The sequence below is a fragment of the Apostichopus japonicus genome, chromosome 15 (genome assembly GCF_037975245.1).
Source record: "Apostichopus japonicus isolate 1M-3 chromosome 15, ASM3797524v1, whole genome shotgun sequence".
In the NCBI taxonomy this organism is placed as follows: domain Eukaryota; kingdom Metazoa; phylum Echinodermata; class Holothuroidea; order Aspidochirotida; family Stichopodidae; genus Apostichopus; species Apostichopus japonicus.
Genome location: NC_092575.1, coordinates 27,270,537 through 27,290,926, shown reverse-complemented (window position 1 = coordinate 27,290,926; position 20,390 = coordinate 27,270,537). Strand labels below are relative to the sequence as shown.

General features: G+C 36.0%; 3 protein-coding genes across 4 annotated transcripts in view; all 3 read right to left on the bottom strand.

Annotated features, from left to right (window-relative positions):
• LOC139981265 (uncharacterized) overlaps positions 1-20,390 on the bottom strand; it is a 155,251-nt gene that overhangs the window by 95,847 nt on the left and 39,014 nt on the right. The window lies entirely within an intron of this gene.
• Positions 1-20,390, bottom strand: part of LOC139981354 (uncharacterized) — a 125,035-nt gene that overhangs the window by 93,601 nt on the left and 11,044 nt on the right. Inside the window, exons 2-11 of the mRNA XM_071993692.1 lie at positions 17,300-17,378; positions 14,956-15,838; positions 11,401-11,671; positions 10,022-10,356; positions 8,814-8,951; positions 8,319-8,403; positions 6,060-6,383; positions 4,842-5,324; positions 4,128-4,354; positions 3,504-3,665 (exon numbers count right to left, since the gene is read on the bottom strand). Of these exons, the coding sequence (XP_071849793.1) occupies positions 3,504-3,665; positions 4,128-4,354; positions 4,842-5,324; positions 6,060-6,383; positions 8,319-8,403; positions 8,814-8,951; positions 10,022-10,356; positions 11,401-11,671; positions 14,956-15,838; positions 17,300-17,319 (2,928 nt within the window). The 5' untranslated portion in view covers positions 17,320-17,378. The remainder of the gene's footprint in view (positions 1-3,503; positions 3,666-4,127; positions 4,355-4,841; positions 5,325-6,059; positions 6,384-8,318; positions 8,404-8,813; positions 8,952-10,021; positions 10,357-11,400; positions 11,672-14,955; positions 15,839-17,299; positions 17,379-20,390) is intronic.
• LOC139981250 (uncharacterized) overlaps positions 1-20,390 on the bottom strand; it is a 164,710-nt gene that overhangs the window by 138,620 nt on the left and 5,700 nt on the right. The gene's annotated exons all lie outside the window — the stretch shown is intronic.

Here is a 20,390-nt window from a genome sequence, read left to right as displayed (position 1 = left end):
AGATATCACATATAAACATGTTGGTGCCTATGCTTATTGACTGCCAAGTTTGAACAATGAGCAATATTCACACCTAACATTCACAAGTACACAACTGGACCACACGAAGCAATGCAACCTGCATGTGGAAGGTTGGTATGAAAGTCAACCTCTGGTGCGTGCACTCAATGAATTGGTTAAGTATTCTGTCCACAACTTATGTACAACTTTTCAGCTTTAAGCCCTTATCTTTTCGATAAATTCTAGTCTTGTATACAGCTTCAATTTCATAGTTGCATTGAGGGAAGTGAGCATACTAATTAAACATGAGAGTTTGCAAGTGGGACTAAGAAGAAATCTTTCGGGTTCAGCATCAAGATGAAATTTGTTTCAAACAGAAGTTTTGATGTTGATTAAATGTTCCCCAATATTAAGTTAGTATAAGTAACACTCAGGTGTGTCTACTGTAAAACCAAATGCTTCTGCCTTTTCAGGTCTACGTAGACACTCACAATGTTCTATATGTGTGCTTACCTTTTCATCTCCACTAATACACACTTTCCTGGTGTATGTCTAGTATAATTATCATTCATTTTTTGTGCCAACTACATTTAGGTACAGGCCAGGGTGGACTTTCAAAAGTTCACCCATCTGTTCCTCTTCCACTTCCACTTGAATACTTACCTGGGCGCAGTCCTCTAAAAAGAATTTCCTGGCTTTCTGGAGATAAGAGAATGTTTTTCACCTGAAGAATTAAACCAAAAACAAAACTTAGTAATGGGAACTGTAAATGTAAGCACGTTCAACACACAAGAGTGCACACCATGTGAAAGATTAGGTTTAAAGTAGGAACATAATGAAGAAAAATAGGGCTGAAACAGACATGGAACAGCACATCAGAAATTTGTGGAATCCAACAGTTAAGGACTGGTGATAAAAACATAGCTATTATTTATGCATTATTCACTAATTGGTAGCTCATACCTACAAAACAGTTTCCCATAAGTTTTTACCTGTGCATGTAATAAAACACAGGTGATATGTACCATAGGCTTACGGGACCATTTCAGTTGGGGGGGGGGCAGAACTGTTTGTGCCCGAAAGTTCCCGTAACACTATCTAAGCGGAGCGCCACCATGAGTTGACGCTTAGCGTACAAGAAAATTGTTGGCAAACAATGCCTCTCAGATTACCGGAAACGGCACTTCTGAGGCCTTGTAAGTTGCATCTAAACATTCTTTATTTTATAATCTCACGTTTTAGAAATTTACACTTCCCCAAAAATTTGGTAAATTAGAAGAAGAAAAAATGGTACCATCACTTTGAAGGGGAAAATGGGACAGTATATTTTTAAGCTCCTATTTAGTTACCTTATTTATTATTTTAACACAGTACTCAGCTACCTCCAGAAAAACATACATTGTTCAACGACACGTAGGCGGGATAATGTCGCTGTGTCGGGTGAGACTGCAATTTGTCTCACAAGAAAGTCTAAAATATAATATATATAATATAATATATTTTCTTTTGAGACAAAATGACGTAAAATCATGCTCTATGCTCATGTAGGAATCTTCCGAATTAGAGTTTTTTTCTTGTTAATAACTTAACAAATTTTTTCCATTCGAAATAGCTTTGAGTTTGACCGACAGAAATTCTTTAAAAGTCACGGGCTTAGCCAGGATTTGCAAAGTTGCATGCACGACTATCTGAGCGGAGCGCCGCCATATCGGTTGGCGCGGAGCGTATTAGAAAATTTTGGTTTTACAAACCCCTCAGATGGCCGGAAACGGCCCTCCCTGAGTGTTCATTCTGGTTCCATGGCCTCTTGCTAACTTAAGGCACCTCAATTTTTATGTAGAAAAAGGCACATTTTTAACCTGAGGAAAAGTGTGGGGGGCACGTGCCCCCTGTGCCCCCGGTTCTGCCGCCCTTGGTCCAGTTATACAATTGACTAGTTAGAAAAAAAATGATCGTGCAAAAAGCGTGGTAGCCCAGATGAACTGCGCTTACGGTGGTGTTACACGGAAATATTCGGGCATCATGATGCTAAATAAAGAAAATCATGGAATTTTCGGGCAAAAATTTGAAAAAAAATCGGGCAAGCTACTGCATATTTATATATATATATATATATATATATATATATATTTCTCCTCTTAGGCTGCCCGAATTTTTTAGGACTTTTGCCCGAATTTCTTGTCCTCTGTAAATTGGGGGGGGGGCAGTCTGCCCCCCTGCACCCCGCCTCGTACGCCTATGATATGTACACTTCTTCAGAAATTCATTGCATTTTGAGTTACCCATTATTTACAAAGCACCATGAAATAGTCGGCAAAACTTGAAAACAGGATTAAAACCAGAAAAGTAGGTACACCAAAATCACTTGAGTGACTGACAATACAATAGTAGATCAACAAAATATTTATTTAATTGCAATTATGCATAGTTTATAATATTATAATAGTTTATAATAGTAATATAATATAATATAATATAATAAGTTTATAATATTAAGAAAGGTAAGGATCCATGAGAGAGGTGCCAGTTACAGCACTGAATTTATTCATTGACACAAAAGACTTCCAAGAGACAGGACATGAATAAACAAAGAAATGTTGAGAAGATAGAAAATGCCACTTAATGTCATGTAATGAAGAAACACGTCAGAACAAAAACAGGTGGAAGACAATTATCAGACATAACTCACATTTGATTGGAGGATAAGGGATAACTGATTCTTTTCATGTTGTGATATGTTTAACTTCACATCAACCATGTCAGTGTCTCCATCGTTGTTTCTGTTAAGTCTGAACTGATGAGAGACTCTACTGGCAGCACAAAGGTGATCAATGTCTACATGCTAATGAATAAAATATATTGAAGATCAATGTACTGAGGATGAGAATGCTTGATAAGTATTCAAAGAAACAGTGCAAACTATAAGATATAAGAATTAAGGAAATGCTGGTAAGGAACCAAGGAATGTGGCTGTTCAAATCTTAAGATTTCATTAGGCAGCTGGTGAAGAATGTAAGTCCATAACAACATTTCTGTTTAGTTTTTTCCATGGAGCAGGAACCCTCTGGGAACATATTCAAGCTATGAATATTCATGTTATATTCAATGAGCATTGAGAGAATTAATAGGCAGGCATGTAGTGTTCTTTATCATTCCTGCTCACAGGACAGGCACTCAATCAATATCCCATCCATCATAACCATTCATTATCACAAAAGTGCAGCCATGCTGATTGACGCACTTTGTGAAACCAAGTAAAAGAATATATTATCAAACTTTATTGAATAATTCACATACCGGAAGGACAACCCACACAAGATTCTGCTCAACAACATTTCACAGCAGACGTTTCTCATAGATTCTGGTCCCTGGTGGGCTTTTTAACGAGAAACCTAGTAGGTAAAAGGGAGACATTCCAACCACTACAACATTGTGGTCCACTTCAGGAAACCAATCCTTAACTACAGGTATTGTAATGTTAAAAGACAAACTTTAATACAAACCTTTGTTGATTCTTCCTTTATCAGATGGTAACTATCACCGGGCGATGACATCATCAGATCAATGTAAGAAGCATAATCTCTGCCGTCATTCAATATCCGAGTAACTTGAAATGTTGTATAGTTTCCTAGACTCAATTTGGACTGGTGGTCCTCTAACAGCAACTAAAACATACGAACATGGCAAAGTAAATACCAAAAAAGAACAACCAAGCAGATATTTAATGATGCAATTTGTTGTGCCTTCACTCTGCAAAGAGAGATCAATACTGCTATAGCAAGTAACTTAATCTTTGTTTCTTTAATTTGCTCATATAACTTATGTTGCATGTTCTTTTCAAATCCTCTAAATACTTGTAATGCAAATTATGTGAACCATGAAAACTTGGGTCATGTGGATATTTGTAAGGGGAAACACATAGTTTTTATGAAAATAAAATTTTGACCGAAGAAAGGTGCCCTTAACAAATCACTTCATAATTTGCCAGTGAAACACAATAAAAGTCAATGTATAGATCATGAAAGAAAGTAACATTGCCAGTATCTGACTTACAAATCACAAAACTAAACAGAACTGACGTCTAAGCTACTACAGATATCACCATGGTAACAGGAGAGTATCCTCACCTTGTACTCTTCATCACTGTCCTTACAGAAACAAACAGTTATTAAGACATCATCTTTGGCATCAAGTATCCCATCAATAAATGGAACAATACGGAATATATGCTTCTGTTCTGTTTCTTGGCTGACTAAATTAACAAAGACGTAGCTCAGGATGTTAATATGAAGACTGATTTTCTCCGGGTGTAGCTTCCAATCAAAACATTTATCTTCGGTCCAAGTTATTTCACCTATAGTAAGTAATATTATACAAAATATATTACTTGGTTATCTTTAAGTCTCAATACGTGTTTGCCGATGAATTTCGGGAAACAAACTTCCGAAGCAGATTTAACGTATTTTATTCTAAGTGCACTCTGACCAGGTGGGTTTAACGGAGAAGGAAAAAGACATTTATTTTCTGTTGCCCCTTATGGCTTGAAGGATGTACCGTAAAATCACTGCAACCGCCCACATCAGCATGTTCATTACACAAATATAACCTATATATACATGTATCGTTTATTTATTTTACCCAATTCCACGCAGGAAACGTTTGAAAACACCGTTTATTCATTGCAATGGAAGGAAATGACACAATTTTGCAAGCTACATCGGTAAGACCGAAAAAAAGATATTCAAGAGAAGGGACCTAACACAAGCTAGCCACGAAATTGAAAGTAGGCCCTGGTACATTCATCGATTGGATTAAAAGTGTTAATAGGTCACCGTCATTACCTTCTTGCAAATGTTCTTCATCTTTCAGACTAGTGAAGATTATAACACCATGTCGATCTGGCTCAGGGATAATAGCCGAGTGAGGAATAGTCAGCTGTGCTGGCTTGTTGAGGGCAAGTCCTTCTGGCTCTAGCTTTATCAGGGGTGTCATTCTGCCCCTAAGAGCATTTCCAGGGAGGTACATGTCAGGATCATAGATCACTTTAACAGCAATTACATGATCAGAAAATAATGAATTTTCAGGAATAGTCAGATGTACCCCCATGATGCTAATAGTTCCACCTTCACTAGTTATAATGTGTTCAATATATGAATGATGGTGACTCATTTCAAGTATTTGTAAATCTTTTCTTTGCTTTGGTACTTCTTTTTTCTCTGTACTCTCCATCAAACTGTCCTTACTATAGTCATGATATTCCGCTCTTTCATCAGAACATTGTGACGTTGTTGATTCATAATCATCGAAAAAATTGATGTTTTCAACTAAAATAGAACAATGGAAACACAAGAAACATTAAATGAAGCTTTGATGTCAAAAGCCAAATCTGCCATACTGAGCCACATTCATCCCCAATCGGAGAATAACTTAGAGGTCAAATTTTGATTACAGTTTCCTATTTGTCTCCTATAAGTACTATGGTTCCTGCTATTAAAACTGCTATACATCTTTCCAATTACATAGCAATTTGCCCATATTGCATGCCATTTTGAAAAGTGATACTGGATAAAGTCAGTTATTCCCTATTATAAAGATACAGTTCTTCATCAATGCAAAGGCATTGCAATGGATTGATGTAAGAGGTATTATTAAAGAAATCATGATACAAAATGTAATAGATATGTAACACAAGCTTTATGTTGTTAGAGAATTGAAGAGTGGCAGCAGACAACAGGAGTATCAATATAATCCAGCATCGTGTGTCTGGGATTGACCAGATGGATTAAATGGATATCAAATATTGGCTAATCCTAGAGACTGAAGTATTATTGTTTGTTTATTTTCAATTGTTTACTATAAAGAGTTGAACCAAATGGCAAAAAATAATTGGTCGAAAGATCCACTTGTGACTACTTTCACCATACATGCACGGTGATAACTAGTATTTTAAAATAACAAATTGCGTTCAAACTGAATATTACCCCCTGGCTCAGAGTTTTTACTGTACTGCACTATTTTTGTTTGATTTATTCTGAGTACATCATTGTATCCATTCTTACCAGGCCAGGGTAGCAGTTCTGGTGCTTGGTTTTCTTCAAACTGAAAGGGGTCAACTTTAGACTGATATGGAGCTAAAAGATTTTCATTTGTTCGGTTTAGCTGAATATAAACCAAACCCTTTTGTAGGTTAGTGACATCATACATGTTGATGACGTTTCGTGTCTTCATGAAGTTAATCAGAGTGATTCCTGGTGTCTCTATTAGAGAAACCCTGCGTAGCATATCAGTTTCTGCCGGTGGTAAACCAAACAGAGTTGCTAATTTCAGAGTGCTGTCTAGAGTAAGATCTTCAGCAACATTGACCATTAATCTGCCATAATCAGCTGAAATGTTAATGAAAGTATGAATAAAATATAGTTAAATATCACAATCAGCACAAGAAAGCAATTGATAAAAATGATCATATAAAGATGGATGAAGATGGATATTTTCCTTTTTATCATTTGATTGCTTTTACCGCATTAATATATAACACCAAATACAATTCTTTAAAATCAATTCAATAGCTAAAGAAAACATAATTGATGTAGAATATGAATAAATTTAATTCCATTCTAAAATACTCTTGATGTAACTGCTCATCTGCACAACAATAGTGTTACCATTAGTGTTAGTGTTACCATAGCTACATTCACCTTTGAAAACATAGCAACAGCCTTCAGATGATATTTAGCACCAAATGATGTCAAAATCATAAAAAGGATTAGTTCAGTTGTCATACATGTTTATGTTATATGAAAGAAGACAATAAAAGAAACACAATGGTGAAAAAACTGTTCAAATATCTTTTTCGGTTAAAAAGATATTCAAGTGTAAAGTTTTATCAGATTGTGTAGAAAGTGCTGAAATTTGACTAGCTGTGATGTCACATCCTCACATTCCTGAAAAGTCTTTGTTTTTTCTCTAAATACTTTGTGAGATTTCATGACTTTCAACCAAAATATATGTCAGTAGATATCATAGTTGTCAAAGGAAGTATTTGAGATTAAACATCTGAATATTCAATCTGAATAATCAATATTTCATTATATTATTTTAATATGTGTTAAAAAATAATTTTAACTTTTTTTTTAAAATAATTTTTGAAGAAATATGTTCACAAATGTAGTGAGGATGTGACGTTAGACCCTCACAGTAAGTCTTTCTACACCAGTTGTTTTCAAAGCAGTTTTGATATCTTCAAAGTGTCATATCTCCTAAACAGAGCATGCTATCATGGTAGTCATGTCAAACACCTGAACCAATCCTTTAAGAGGGTATGTTCTACCATTATATATATATATACATATATATATATATATATAAATATATATTTATATTTATATATATATATATATATATATATATATGTGTGTGTGTGTGTGTGTGCGTGTGTGTGTGTGTGTGAGTGTGCGTGTGTGTATACACCTTATGTACATATATAAGCATATATAAATATATACCCTAGAAGGAATGCATGAATACAAGGAGTGTGATAGAAGCCTAGCACTACCATGATATACATCATATGAAATTCCATGGTTGGTATTGTTAATTTTTACATATCTCCTAATTGACATATTTAAGAGGTCTAGTCTTGTTTAAATTTATCTATAATCAACTGCCAAGTGACCTTACATAAATTGCTATACATTTGTTTCAGATATACAACAGGTACCTAGATGTGATATTTTGTTTGTATAAGATAGTGATCACATGACTACGAGAGGACTATTGTGATATTTAAAGTTTCATAGCAGTTTGATGATGCAATTTGCAATTTGGTGCAATTTGACACATACATACGATTATTCTGTTGACATCTTCATAAACACTCAACAATATGCAAAGGAGTAAGGATAAATTTTAGGAGTAAACTAGTAACAGTGTATTGCTTCAATGATCTCAGGTGAGTAGGAACATCCACCAACACCGGGAGAAGAAAGACTATGCATCTCGTACAATCATCTATTCCCATACCAAGTATGCATATGGCATTGAATGTCACAAACTAATATAACCCGGGACTATCATTTTGTTTCCATGATGCATATTTACACCTGTGCACAGCTCATTTGACTTACAATAGATCAGCATGATTGACAATGAATCTACACCAACTAAATCAACCCCTCCCCTCCTTTTTCTACATCTCCACTGAAAGCTTTGAAGATATGCATGTATGACTATGAAAGCCGAACAGACTGATATAAGGAAACATTATGCTGCCAGGAAATTTTCAACAAGCAGCAGCTATTACATTTCTATTGTGGTCCTACCTGCCAAAGTTGATTGCTGTGATATGTCTAGAGTTTCACATTCTTCAAGTAGGGTTTCTTCCTCCGTGACAGAAGCAGATGAAGCCTGCATAAAAACAACATAGGAAAGATATCTTATTTGATGTACTGACACATTAAAATAAGAACCCCAGTTTTCCTTTCTGTCACCTGTCAAGTTACACCAATTGATTCTTTATATCTGAGTTTAGCATAGGTGAATGTACTCATTATTCACTTCACACTTTTTGAAGTCAAGTGCGCCATCAAACATCAATTTACAACATTTTCGATTAACTCATTGAACTATGTCTTTTAAAGCTCAAGATTATTGTTGTCACTTTGTAATACCTTCAACAGATGAATGTTTGATCATAAATTCAACACATTAATGGTCTAGTCACAATATTTTCCAAATTTCATAAAAACACACTTCTGTTGCTACTGGTGGTATACTGGCTACAGATACACAATGTCCAACATTCACATTTGACTTACCAATCCTTGCTGATTTATGGCTTCCCTAGCCGCGTTCAAGACTTCTTGTAAAGCCATGGATTCTTTGGCATATTCCAGTTGTGACTTCGAAAGTTCATCTTTTGTAGCTCTTAGACTTGATTTAGCCTCCTCCAGCTCCTGTCAAGTAACAAACACAGTGAATGAAACAAGAACGATGCACGTCCTAATGGTTCTTTGCTAAATATTAAAATTTATTCTAGCATTTGAGTTGCCCATGTCTGACGGGAACAATTCTCCAAGTTGATACTCTTTCACATTTATTTTCACGCAGACTGAACTGATAAACTTTTGATCTTTACTTGAGAGTGTGAGTATTGCAAAATTACCACCAGGCTTAAAGGAATATATATATGTTAATAATAAATAAGTGCTGAGATGTGTAACATAATTGCATTCAAAAGGAATTGCCAGGAACAGTGGAGCAACTTTTCTAGAAGAAGGAATGTATGTCTATCACATTGAAAGACAGACGTTCAGTTGTATCAATTAGTTTGATTAATTTTATGTTTTGATGGTCAATAAGTTCGATAATATGCTTTAACCTACTACATATTGTGTCATTGAACATGAAGAATTTCTGTTTAATTTTGCTAGTTATCTATAACTGCCACTTATAACTAAACAATAAGAACAATGAGGTGTAATTTCAGTATCATAGAGAGCTTCCACATCAACAAAGCATCCAAGATAGATTGCAAACTCTCTCAAAGGTTGTTCCTAAGATAAAGGGATTACATGACATTTAGGATAGAGTAAATACAATAGGGATCTTGTACATATAATGTACAAGTTCACGCCTAGAAGGATATCTGTCAAAAATCCACTTCCTGATTGTCTTTTCTTTACATGTTTTGATTGACCTCGTTTAATTTCAAATGACCTTTGACCTCTATTAATACAGGTAGTGTAAATGCAAATTATTTGAACTAAACAAATGTTCGTATACAATTCTTGAGACAAAGAGCTGTTAATATGTTCATCATTGGAACACTGCTGTTGGACATCATACAGATTCTTTAATTTCTGAAGATATATGTTGTTTTTGTAAATGGTAATATACAAATTCACTTTACATTAATACATCAAGCAGAAGGCTAATCATGTTCAAAGTGACTAAATTTCTCATGACCCAAGTCAGGTAACTTGGACATCGGTAATATATAATCACATGCTCTGTGATGTCTAACCTCTTTTTGCTGCTGAAGTAATACTTCCTTTTCATAGTTCAATATCTTCAGTTCATCTTTGAGGTGTTGTCTTTCTTCTTCTGTTGCCTTCAATGTATCTTTAAATTGTTGTCTTTCCGCCTCTGTTGTCTTTAGTCGTCCATTCAGCTGTTGTCTTTCTTCCTTTTTTGCCTTTAATACATCTTTGAATTGCTGCATTTCCTCCTTTGTTGTCTCTAGTCTTCCAATCAGCTGTTGTTTTTCATCTTCTGATTCGGTCAGTTTGTGAGAGAGTTCCTGCCTTTTGTTTTCTAAGGCCTTCAGTTGATCGTTGAATACTTCTTTTGTAACTGAAACTACCATATAATGTACAAACATGGTTATAGATAGTCTTCCACCCAGCTTAAGCAGGTTATTTGAGGTGACCACGCAAATTTTCACTTTCCTTGTTGTTTATTTGGCCCTGCTTCTGAGCAATTGAACTAAGTCGATACCCTTCAATGATCCTCCAATATATCAAGGATACTAAGGCAACAATTTCAAAAGGAAAGGAAATTCCAAAATTTTACCAATCTTGTCTGAATATATATTCCAAATTAAACTTTTCAATGTATCCCATAAGTTAAAGACTTATGTACAGATTTGACAGTAATGCAAGACCTTGATATTGAATAAAATATGTAGTGTGGAATAATTACAATTCTGGCATCCACACTGGATTCTCTTTCTGGGTTTGAAGTACTTCACAGGTCGTTGAACTTATTGCCATATCATTTATCACATTATTTGTATCAAAGGGTTTGATGTAGGGTCCTTATTCAATCAACCGTGGGTTAATTCAGGTAATACAATGGTTTATTTCTTTAAAAGGGGTGTAGGCGGTTTTACACTATCTAACGCAACGACTAGAATCGTTTTTTTTTTTATGGAAACAGTTTGGATAATTCCGCGTGTTGCGAGATTAAGTGCCAATGTTTCAAAAGTGTTTTTTTTTTCAATGCGTGGTTTTGATATGGGGTGTATATGTAAGCTTTAACACCAGTGGTGATTCCTTTAGTTTAGGTTTGGTAGTGAGGTATTGCCCACGGTTTTCAAAATTTATGCACGTGGCTCAGGCAATTTCCTCTTTCTTATAGTTACGGAGTAATAGTCTCTCTCTTACTACTAACAGTGCACTAAATTCACCTAATAGGTGCAATTATGTTCACCATGAGGAGCATGCTATAAGTTCATGTTCCTCGGGCCCTCTCTTAAAAATACTTCAGGTTCTTGGCGACTACGTTGCGTTTGATAGTGTAAAACCGCCTACACCCCCTTTCATTTCTTTGTGTGGGCAATCTGTTCGAAAGTTTTGCGATTTATAACATATTTAACTTGTTAGGTCTCTGATATAAACATACCTTGAGATTGTTGGTAGACAGTCAAAACTGCCACCAGTTTACTCAGTCCTTTGTCAGAGCATGCTGTCATTAAATGGCTGAAGTCATCAACAGAAACCGTCCCTGCCTCTCTGAGATGGTGGATAAGAGTTGTAAAGGGTGCATCACCCTTTATAATATCATTTGATTCCTTAGCTGGGACCTTAAGGTAGTCAAGTAGCTTCTGACACTCCTCTTTCCCAATCAATGACTCTGAGCACACCAGGAGGTTATCAAAAGTAAAGATGTCACTCTGTAACAAAAATACAAGAAAAAAAGAAAATCAAAATAGATATGAAAATTTGAGGCTTTGAGACAGCAACACTTATTCAAAGGAAGGTATGTATTTAAATATGATGAAAGTGTGTATCTATGACTGTGATTTACCCAAGTTCCTTCAACTACAATAATATTATATCTTCATTTAAGAATAAGTATTAAAAACTGACAATTGGATGGATTGATAAAACTGTACAGTTGCATGCTTCTATACATGAAGCTGCATCAGTCATATCGTTGAAGATTTATTTATGACGCAACCAACTTGGAATGATAGTTCATGGGCTAAACATTATTCTCTAAATTTAGCAAATTTACACTACATTCTGTGGGAATTTGATCATGAATGTAGAACTACTTAAAGTGTCTTATATTTGGGGAAATGTAGGTGGTCAGTAATGTAACGAAAACACACAAATAACCCTCTCCTACCCCCTTTCCTAGCTATCAAGTTTTATTTAATTCTTAACAGTGTTTTTTAAACATGAGTTAATGTGTTAATTACTATGCAATGATTCAGTGTTGTATTTACAAAGTACTTTTCTTACGATAGATTCATTTATTTAATCCTGCAACTAACTATAGAATGAAAAATTAAGGTTAAATGCTTGCGAGTTGCACAGCTAAACTACATGTTGCGCAGTTCAATGCATGAATAATCCAAGTACATTTGCACTGTCAAGACTTTTAAAAGATTGGTGTATACACTAAATTGCATGTGCAGCTACTGCAGTATGAGCTATACACAGCTTCGTAACAAAGAATATGTGTGAAACATTTAATTATTCAAGCCATGTGCAGTTAACTTATTATAATGCTATTTTAACCAACTTTACTGGGTTACTTAAGCCTGTGATACCTACATTACTATTATATAGGTGTGGCCAGGGGCGGCGATCTGTTTCAAATATTGGGGGGGACATTTGCTTGGATGCAGGCGAATTACTATCAAAGCGGAGCGCCACCATTGGTTGGCGCGCAGCGTACAAGAAAATTTTTGGTTTTGATAGCCCCCCAGATCACTGGAAATGGCACTTCTCGGGCTTGAATATGACCAACCAGTGTACACTTTTGCCTGAGAACCAAGTTTTACCTAATAGTTTTTTTTCTTCATTCATAACCTTTTTTCAAAATTGTCACCAGTAACACATCATGTTCAACCTCATTGCATCTCCTGTGGATCATTGCTTTGTAGGTAATTCTACGTAACGCCCCTCAATACCCGTCAGCCCCACTTTTCAAGGTTTTAAGCCCATTATTTGTTCAGAATTTGAATAATAAATGCACTTCAAAACATACCCATAATGTTGCACAAAATTTGATCTATGGACAACCAATATAGAAAAACCCCCCTCAACCCCTAACAGACCGGTCAAAATTGCACGAGTAGAGGGAAGTATGATGAAGAATGTTGTTCAAAGAATTTTCGAAAATTCAGACACAGTTAAATTATTGGTGTAAAAATATTGAAACCTCTTATAACGGCTACTATAAAACTTCGATATCATAGAAAATACCAAAAAAATATGCTCGAGGGGGAGGGCGGTCTCCACCCTTCACCCCCCCCTCCCTTGGCTAAGCACCTGCGGTTAGAAATCTTGTAGGAAACAGGCCAAATGGAAACCCAGTGAACCCATATCGATGTGGATCATATGTGTGATTGTACGTACTTACACTCATACACAAGATGCCAACAAAATTTCATTACGGATGCGGTCCGTCTAGCTATTCATTTCGAAAAAAAAGTAAAAACTACTTTCGGTCATATATAGTAACAAATTGTGACACGGTTAAACAGGCGCCTTGTGAGGAATTTGCCAAGGGAGGGGCAAAGCTTGTACCCAGACTATCTAAGCGTAGCGCCACCATAAGTTGGCGCGAAGCGCAAAAGAAAATTTTGGCCGAAAATGCCTCCCAGATTGCTGGAAATGGCACTTCCCAGGCCTTTTAAGTTGCATCTAAGCATTTTCTATTTTGAAATTACTAGCGATATCATAAAAAAACACAAAACATATGCTTAAAAAAAATTATGCCACCAAATATTGGGGGGGATATTAGATACTATATCCCCCCAACAAAAATATTGGGGTGGACATGTCCCCCCCGTCCCCCCCATGATCGCCGCCCATGGGTGTGGCCTGATAACAGACCGTTGTTCTTACACTGGTTGACATGTGGTAATGCTTTCTCATGCATGGGTAGCAGATGATCACATTAAATCCATGTGCATGGCAGTTGCATACATTACACTGTTTGCTTGGTGACAGCTAATGAGTGTGGATCTTTACTACAGTTAATTAAGCAGGATATTGTGTATATTTACTTTCCCAAATTTATATCTATAATCGTTACTGTCACAAAATTTGTAGGAATAAATCCAGTACATTTTTGTTATGAGTGTAGTGAAACTAAATTGTAGCCACTTTGCATTGTCAGTAATTAATCCAATATCTGTTGTAACGGAAATCAAAGGCCACCAGTGAAATGAACCACTTGAAGAGAACTGACAAAAGTACTGTCAACTGACTCGATGTAACCCATATTATAGTATAGTCTGTAATAAACTACAACTTTCTCTCCTCAGATGTAATGAAAAATGATTTCAAAGGCTTTGTGAAGTTTGCAGGTTTAACTCTTTTGACAATGTGAAAATAAGACAACACTAAGGTCACATTTTCCCCTTCTTTTCTGCATTTTTTGACTCATTTGCACCTGAAAAATCCACTCTACTTCCCGTAAAAGAGGCAGGCTTGTGTCATACCATTTTATCAAGACTTAAATCCTGCCATCAAATCAAGGGTCGTCAATGCAGTATTGCTCTACATGTGCACTAGTGCCAAACTAATCACTAAGGCCCAAATTAAGATAAAAATATTGCCATTAATTTGTCTGGAATTTTACTTCATTTCAAGGAAACTTGATCCTGTTGTGTTCTAAACGATAGTTCGCATTGATTTTTGTCACATTTGTTTATTTTAGCAGACTTGGAAAGCCAAACATAAATAATAAAGGAACTAAACTTTTTCGTTTGAGCTGTATGGCATGCAACATTCATTCTTCATCACTTTTTTAAAATACTTGACCTAGGTTTTCACTTTATAGAAAGTAGATCTCAAAACATATAAGATTGTGTCCTTTTTACTTAATTGCATAGAATGATATCCAATTTCTTGAGCTTCAAACAAAGGATTGCTTTAATAAAAGTGATAATATTCCTATCTTTTACAATAGGCCTATATTTCCTTTATTAGTACTTACTGTGTGATATTCGTAGACTTCTCCAGATCTCTGGGTAACCAAAAACAATCTGTTTATGTTACTATTGATCCTGATTCTACTAGAATAATCAGGAACTTTAAAAGAAGCTAACATATGACCCCTAGAGATGGACAAATGACCCCTATTGTTGGAAGAATGACCCCCATAGATGGAAGAATGATCCCTATAGATGGAAGAATGACCCACAGATAGAAGGTAAACATCAACTTGTCTTGTCCTACCAGAAGCCCATAATATAAATATCAAACCTTTCTCTTCACTAACTGTTATACTATATGCATAGCTGTTAGAATATGTCTGTTTTAGTTCTCCCTCACTATTATACATAAAAGCATTCCTACGCCCCCCTGTAGTGCTAAACAGTTTATTATTACTAACTGTTATATCATCGGGCCAGTCTCTTACTTTCAAGGTGATTGTCTTCTTAATTATCAATTCTCTTGAATCTAACACAATCACCTCATTAGAATATAAACCGACATAAACTAAGCCATCTCTAGTTGTCATACACATGGCTTTACCCTGAAACTTCCCTTGATTGACCGGACCACCATTACTACTACTATCGTACAATGCTATCGTATCCTCACAACACGTTAAAAACAGTTGATCATCAAGTAAACTAACAGACCGACATTTTGAACCAAACTCGGTAAATTCCTCAGAAAAATATGGCTCTGACGTCAATAGTAACGTTTTTTCCTGAGAATCAGGATTAAAATGAAACATAAACAAATCGATAAAAGTGTTGTTTTCTTCATTGCTATATCCAGAGATAGCCAATCGGCCTGTATCTAGCACGTCCACGGACTGCACATAGTAACCATTTTGTTCGGTAAATCTTGATATCGTTGCATGCACTCTGTGTGTGTGGAAGGCAAAAAGTGAAAGTTAGGTCACGGTTGGAAGGTTGTATCCGTGGTAACGATGCATTTAGATTGATTTGTGATCGACCGGTACTGAATTGTTAAACAAAAATATGCCGCAGTACTGATTTATGCAACTAAAAAATTCGTGATCCACATAGTCAACATGGTAAATTATAATCTCTAAGATAAAAGACGTTCAAAAGCCTAATTAGTAGGATAATGGCCTATAGGTCCATGACTAACAATAGTTTCCCATTTTGGTTGCGGAGTTATTAGCATTTGAAGATTTTTACGTGACCTCATTATTTTTCATGAGATGTGCATCAAATCAATATGGTTCTTCAACTCGGTATGGCGCATCTATGTACCAAGTATGACTTCAATCAAACTTCAATCAATCACACACGCAATCACCATCGCATTTTACCTTTGGGCAAGGAATCAATGCTCACTTAAGGATCCAGAGATCGATGACGTCGGCGCCTCAGTGCAATCCTAAATCTTAATGTTAATTCATTGTTTTAAAATTCTAATAACTCCACCAAAACATGTTCTATTATCTTCCTAAAAGCAAAAAAAAAACTCCCTTGGATGGTATTTAAGAACATGTGCACGTGATATATTTGCAATGCATCTTAACATTGCTTTTGAGGCTATAACAGTCTTCACGATGACTTTTGTGTAGTATCTGAGAAACTGACCCACTGTTCTTTCTATAAGACTAACTACGATCCAGTCACTTCAAAGGTATAAAGGGTCATTTCTTTAAAATTAAAAAGTGTTATAGGCATCCAGCATAGGCTAATAGCAGCTTATTTTAATGGTCTATATCATATCAACTTTAATTATACATCAAGTCATCTTTTATGCCTAAGCTTTGATATAAACCATTTGTGTTATATCCTGGCGCGATTGACCCGATGCGAGAAATCCGAGGGGACGCGTTCCTAGTGTTTTGTAACAAAAACGTTAGGATGCGCCTCGTTTCAGAGATTAGAAGTGCCCAGTATTGACAAGTACAAATCTTTATCATTTTTTGTTATTTAAAAGTGTCCTATTGTTGAGACATTTAGGTGAAGTGTAATCAAGAAATGTCATTTTGCTGATCAGTAAATTAAACTAATCAATCGAAAGGTCCTATATCGTTGAAAATAACTTAAAACAATGGACACAGAATGCATAGAGGATCCATGTCATAGGCGATTTGAGATATCCTTCTAGGAGTTTCTACCACCCTCTCCTTCGACGCTAAACAGTTTTCCCTATTTCATGGGTTATCTGGGAACGTGCAGCCCGATTTATGGAGATTTCCAGTATACAACAAAGCTTGTATATAGGTGCATGTAAATTAAATACATAATCAATATTTTAAATTCTTATACTGCCGTGTATGATTGCCTAGTATAAACACATTTGGATATTTTATAATAAAAAAAAAACGAGGTGAATCTTACGAGGGTTTTTTGGTGGCCATTTCGATATGTGCTTAATAAGTTCTGCTTGAATTATCGTAAATGTACTGGGAGTCCTGATCTGCGGATAAAATTAGGACAATCTTAAGAAAACATAAGACTTTATAAAACAGTTCTTATTGAGGAATATTGCAATGAAAATGATCATTTCATTTACGATGGTCAAAAGTTCAGTTTTTAATATTTTTATTCAAAATATCCCGTACAGTTTAGCTATACTTTCTGAAACAGGAGAGCTGTTAATAAAAAAAATCATAAATGTTTAATTTACTTACATTGACAGACGTCTGTGTACGCCAGGTGCTGTGAGGAACAGCTAATATTCTTTGAAAGGTCTTAGGTATAATCTTGTTTCAGACGTAAGTAGATACGTGTTTTTATTTGCTGAGTCGCTGGCAGGTCAATTATGCGTATAATGATGACACAAATTTCAAACAGAGGGCCCTTTGAGATAATTTAAAAGGCAACGAAAAGCTGTGACTTTGATTAGAAGATGAAACAAATTCTCAAATGAATATTATAAACTAGCGATGAAGCGTGGGGCACAAAAGAGGTAATGGATTGATAACTGCTATAGTAAGAGAGGACGACAGGCTTGATATGTGGTGGTGTCCAGCAAAGGAATAAAATAAGAAATTACGCCCACTAACCCTTGACCTCTTACATGAACCATATCGCGTGATTTTTAAGTTAAGTAATTAACTTACTTACTGAACGTAATTGAATATTATCTTGAATGTCATGACGTAATTCAATAAATACATCGAATTTCATTCACGGAAAGAGGAAGGCGAACAGGCGAGGGTGGGGGTTGGCGTAAAATCAATATAGGTGTTCTTCCTGTAAAGTCTAGAGATAATCCATATGATTACATATTTTTCGATATCCCCCTCCCTTTCCCTCAATCTAACGTATATTGAGTAAGTGGCCATTATTGTTTGTCCCTCTAACAAGTAAAGTATGTAAAAGGCGAATAACATTGTAGCGTATTCATGAAGTTGCGACAGACTAGTGTGGTAAACGGTCCTATATTCTTATCTAAAACCAGAATATTGGCAAATTCTCAACGATTTTCCCTTATGATTATGAAGGATAGAAACCTGCAAAAATAAGGGAGTGAACTGTTTCACATCAGTGTATATTGAGACTTTGGGATAAGTTGTGGAGGGTTTTAGGTTGGGAGATTCAGACTGGGTAAATGAAGAGTGGATAACAATATGTTCAAAAATCGGTTCATCGTGTGTCAGTACACATGCCGGCGAAACATGCAGAGATGCTGAGCTTCCTGTATGAGTTTCGTTCTTTTATGAGTCAGTCTTAACTTCCATTCATATTAAAACACGGAAAACAATTTCGGACATGGTAACCCCTGTTCAAGAATACCAGTTTTGAAGAGGAACATTTAATACACATATAGCCTACTGCTAATTGTTTTTGAATGTTGACTGCACCAGTAACGCGAATTTTCGTGAGAACGTTCTTCGAAGAAAGTTGCTTCGACGATCTTTTCAGTTTCACAAAGTAAGTGAACAAAAATTATCAATTGAGGTAACTGTGTGTGAGGGGTGTCACACAGTAACATCCAATTGACATGTTTGAGTGAAATCGGACTTGCTTTAGACGATCAAAGTTACGGTGTCAATGAGGAAAAGTCTTGTGGTGGGGGGGGGGGTGATAATACGGGAACCCCTTAATAGGAGTAATAACCTTCACTTTGGAAACAATATCAGTCAACGATAAGTTGGAAAAAGTAGCGACGTATCAGGTTATATGGCACATACCACGTAAAGAAATGGATGATTGTATGAATATACGTACGCCCCTTTCATTTCAGTGTCTGGCTATAATTATATATGTGATAGAATAAAGTTGCTTTGCGAGTTTGCTCGAATATCATGCTACTATTTCAGCTCTTCAAACGTGGTCGTATAATTTTGACAAAAACTCGTGTGTTTAAATGTGTTGAAGACTCGCCCCAAACCGCGTGCGGCCATATGCGACCTGAGATGTCCATCGCTTTATCGCTTGTATATTGTGCTGTGGGTATTGACCGCAGCTGTATGTACTGACGGTACACTAGTGTCTAATTACCGACGGTACAAGCTGTGTGTATTTTCTGGGACCGATGGTGGTGTTTAACACTTCTGTTACACCTCATTCGAAACTAAGTCAAATTACCGGCATTAGACTTTTCTTTTGCTCGAGTCTTCACACCATTTAATGTGACAACGTGTTGAAACTATCGGTGCCTTTTTTATTTGAGTTCTGGCCGTGGTGTCCTTCTCAATTGCTCTAGTGGCTCTTTTAATATTATCTTATTTCGAGCTCTGCAAAGCTGAAACCTCCACCCGAATTACTCAAGTCTAGCTTCGAAACAAGTGTATCACATCCACGTTCCTTTCTCTCTTTACAGGCTGCTAAATACACCAAATTAGTCTGTCAATATAATTAATTTCCATTTTGAGACCCCCTGATACTCAAAGTTGACAATCAGAAAAAAGCTTGATATCCATATGTTTTGTTTAGTAAGATATTGTTACCCCAGGCAAGGATACAGCCCTAAATTTTGGCAAGACTCCAATGTTGAAAATACACCGAAATTCTCCGTGAACGTTGTCCTCAGAAAGAGTTACCCACCAACATGAACTAACATCATTAATTGATACCAGTGTAATGTACGTCTGGACAATATTATTTTCTTTTTCAACATTTAAGGCTCCATAGCAGCAGGGTCAGTATCACTTACATTTGCTCAAAGAGTACAGACACATCCTTTGTGACTTGAAAAAGGTTCAACTGATGTATATTTCAGTTACTTGCAATGTTTTCTTGCCCAACGTGTTTTCCTTTCAGACAGATTCCATACATGCATTCATACATCATGTTTAGATTAACCACTCTATTTCTATTAAATTTCTCATTCAGTCTAGTAAGGATGGTTGTGTTGCAACATGCAAAAGTTCGGTAATTAAAAAAAAAAATACTTAAGAAACACACACACATCTTGGAGGGTGATGATTCCCAGAGAAAGCACTGGTGTGAAACAGCATGTCCTGTGTGTGATTCTAGCATA